Here is a 1,866-nt window from a genome sequence, read left to right as displayed (position 1 = left end):
AGCAGGAATTTTTTTAATACAAGTTCAAGGCAGCATGGAGAGACACTCGTTCTTCTGTCCAAATAAATGTTTATCTAGCAGGAGAATCCACCAAGGAAATGAAGAAATTTGCACACCTGCCCAAAAACTTCTTCATTTACAGTAAATGTGAGATCTAGGATATCGTGTATGTCATTGTCTTTCATCCATTGCAAACTCTGGTGAAACTCTTCATCCAGATATTCCAGGTCACTCAGGTCACAGAGTCTGACAGAAGAAAGAAGAAAACACAGAAATACAGATGATGGCAGCAGCCTGTGCTCAGTAACTAAACTCAGACAAAACAGACTGTGAATGGGAGCCAAGAGAAACATTAATAAAGAGGACAACTTCAAATCTCTGTTTATTTGCCTGGTAACAGCAGTTACTGTAGAACACAAAATAACTCTGTAAATATACAAAACTTCAGAATTTAATTTGAAGACACATTTCTTCTTAATGGTGAGTCTGCCCCATGTTTCCTGAGAAGCACATTTAGGAATTATGAAAATACACAGATTGAAGAGACAAAGAATTCACATAATAAAAGAAAATTTAAGATTTTTTTAAACAAGCAAGCAGTGTCCTTTTTATTTATGTATACACTGCCTCATCTCCATCATTTGTTGAACTGCTTAGATTTCCAGCTTACCACATACTTACCATACTTTCCCTTACCTCATCCTTCTCACTAAGATGATGCTGCTAGCATTTAGGTGTTTTAAAAATGTCTGTGCAGTAGGAATGGATTAATTACTCACTACTAGAACATGCAATGTTTTATAAGAAAACAAAAATGCTTCCAGACTTCTCAAAACCAGCTTTCAAATAAAAAGTAAAGCACCTTCAGCTCATTAGGTCTTATGTTCCAGACATGCTGAGCAAGCACAGCTCTCATTGTTTCAGCCAGAACAGAAGCAGTAGTTCTGGAAACTAAGTCTGAAGTCTATCAAAAGTACAGCTCCTCAAAATGGAGATTGCCAACAATCAGTCTAATCTGAGAATGCATGGTGCAGTCTAAGTTATGAAGTGATTCATATCCTATCCTGTGAGTCATTGCATGACAAAAGAATAAGAACTCTATTAATATCTGGAATAAGCCCACAGCACTGCATTGTACCTCTTCAAGTCTAAGATTTTGCAGAAGAAAGCTGGTAACAGGGCTAAAACAAAACACAAGGTTCTCATACAGATCACAAACAGCATTCTGAGGTAGTGGAAGCAAGGAAATTTTTCAAAAAACTCATTGAAATCAGTTTACTAAATTATAAATAATGGCCTGTCTCCTTTGTCTATACAGTGTCATAAATAATCCATACACAAAATGGCATCTTTTATGGGGAAGGAACCAAACAAAAGAGGAGACAGAACAATTCTACTCACATTCGGAGGAGGGCTTTATAAAAGGGTCTTGTAAAAAAGGCATCCAGCAAATACTGATGTATCAGAGCAAGACCAAGAATTCGACCACTAAATCTGAACCTGGAAGAGAAAGAGTTACAGTCATGATACTGAAACTTTGTGGTTGGACACTGCTCTGTCATCAAAACTTGCATGTTTTTCCAAACAGCATTATTAAATCAGACAGCTATGTCTAAATTGCGGTATTTTTGTTTATTTCTTGGGTTTCTTTAACATTCTCAGTAAGGCACAGGGAAAAAAGAAAAACAAAAAAAGCAAGTCTGCAGGGTGTGGAAAATCCCTCAGATACCTAAGTTACAACTGCTCAAAAATGTCAAATCCGTATTTAACCCAATCAGTCCCTGCCAGAGCAGCCACTTTATAAATGCATAATCTCTCAAAACGATAGCCACTGTCTATTTTTATTTCACACCCCTACAGGATTAA

The 1,866-nt window shown here is 36.8% G+C and overlaps 1 protein-coding gene across 1 annotated transcript in view; it reads right to left on the bottom strand.

Annotated features, from left to right (window-relative positions):
* Positions 1-1,866, bottom strand: part of HECW2 (HECT, C2 and WW domain containing E3 ubiquitin protein ligase 2) — a 114,270-nt gene that overhangs the window by 18,187 nt on the left and 94,217 nt on the right. Inside the window, exons 22-23 of the mRNA XM_005415962.2 lie at positions 1,402-1,500; positions 117-246 (exon numbers count right to left, since the gene is read on the bottom strand). Coding sequence (XP_005416019.1) covers positions 117-246; positions 1,402-1,500 — 229 coding nt within the window. The remainder of the gene's footprint in view (positions 1-116; positions 247-1,401; positions 1,501-1,866) is intronic.

Source organism: Geospiza fortis, unplaced genomic scaffold (genome assembly GCF_000277835.1).
Source record: "Geospiza fortis unplaced genomic scaffold, GeoFor_1.0 scaffold112, whole genome shotgun sequence".
Classification (NCBI taxonomy): domain Eukaryota; kingdom Metazoa; phylum Chordata; class Aves; order Passeriformes; family Thraupidae; genus Geospiza; species Geospiza fortis.
Note: the sequence above shows the minus strand (reverse complement) of the source record. Positions and strands in the feature narration are given on the sequence as shown.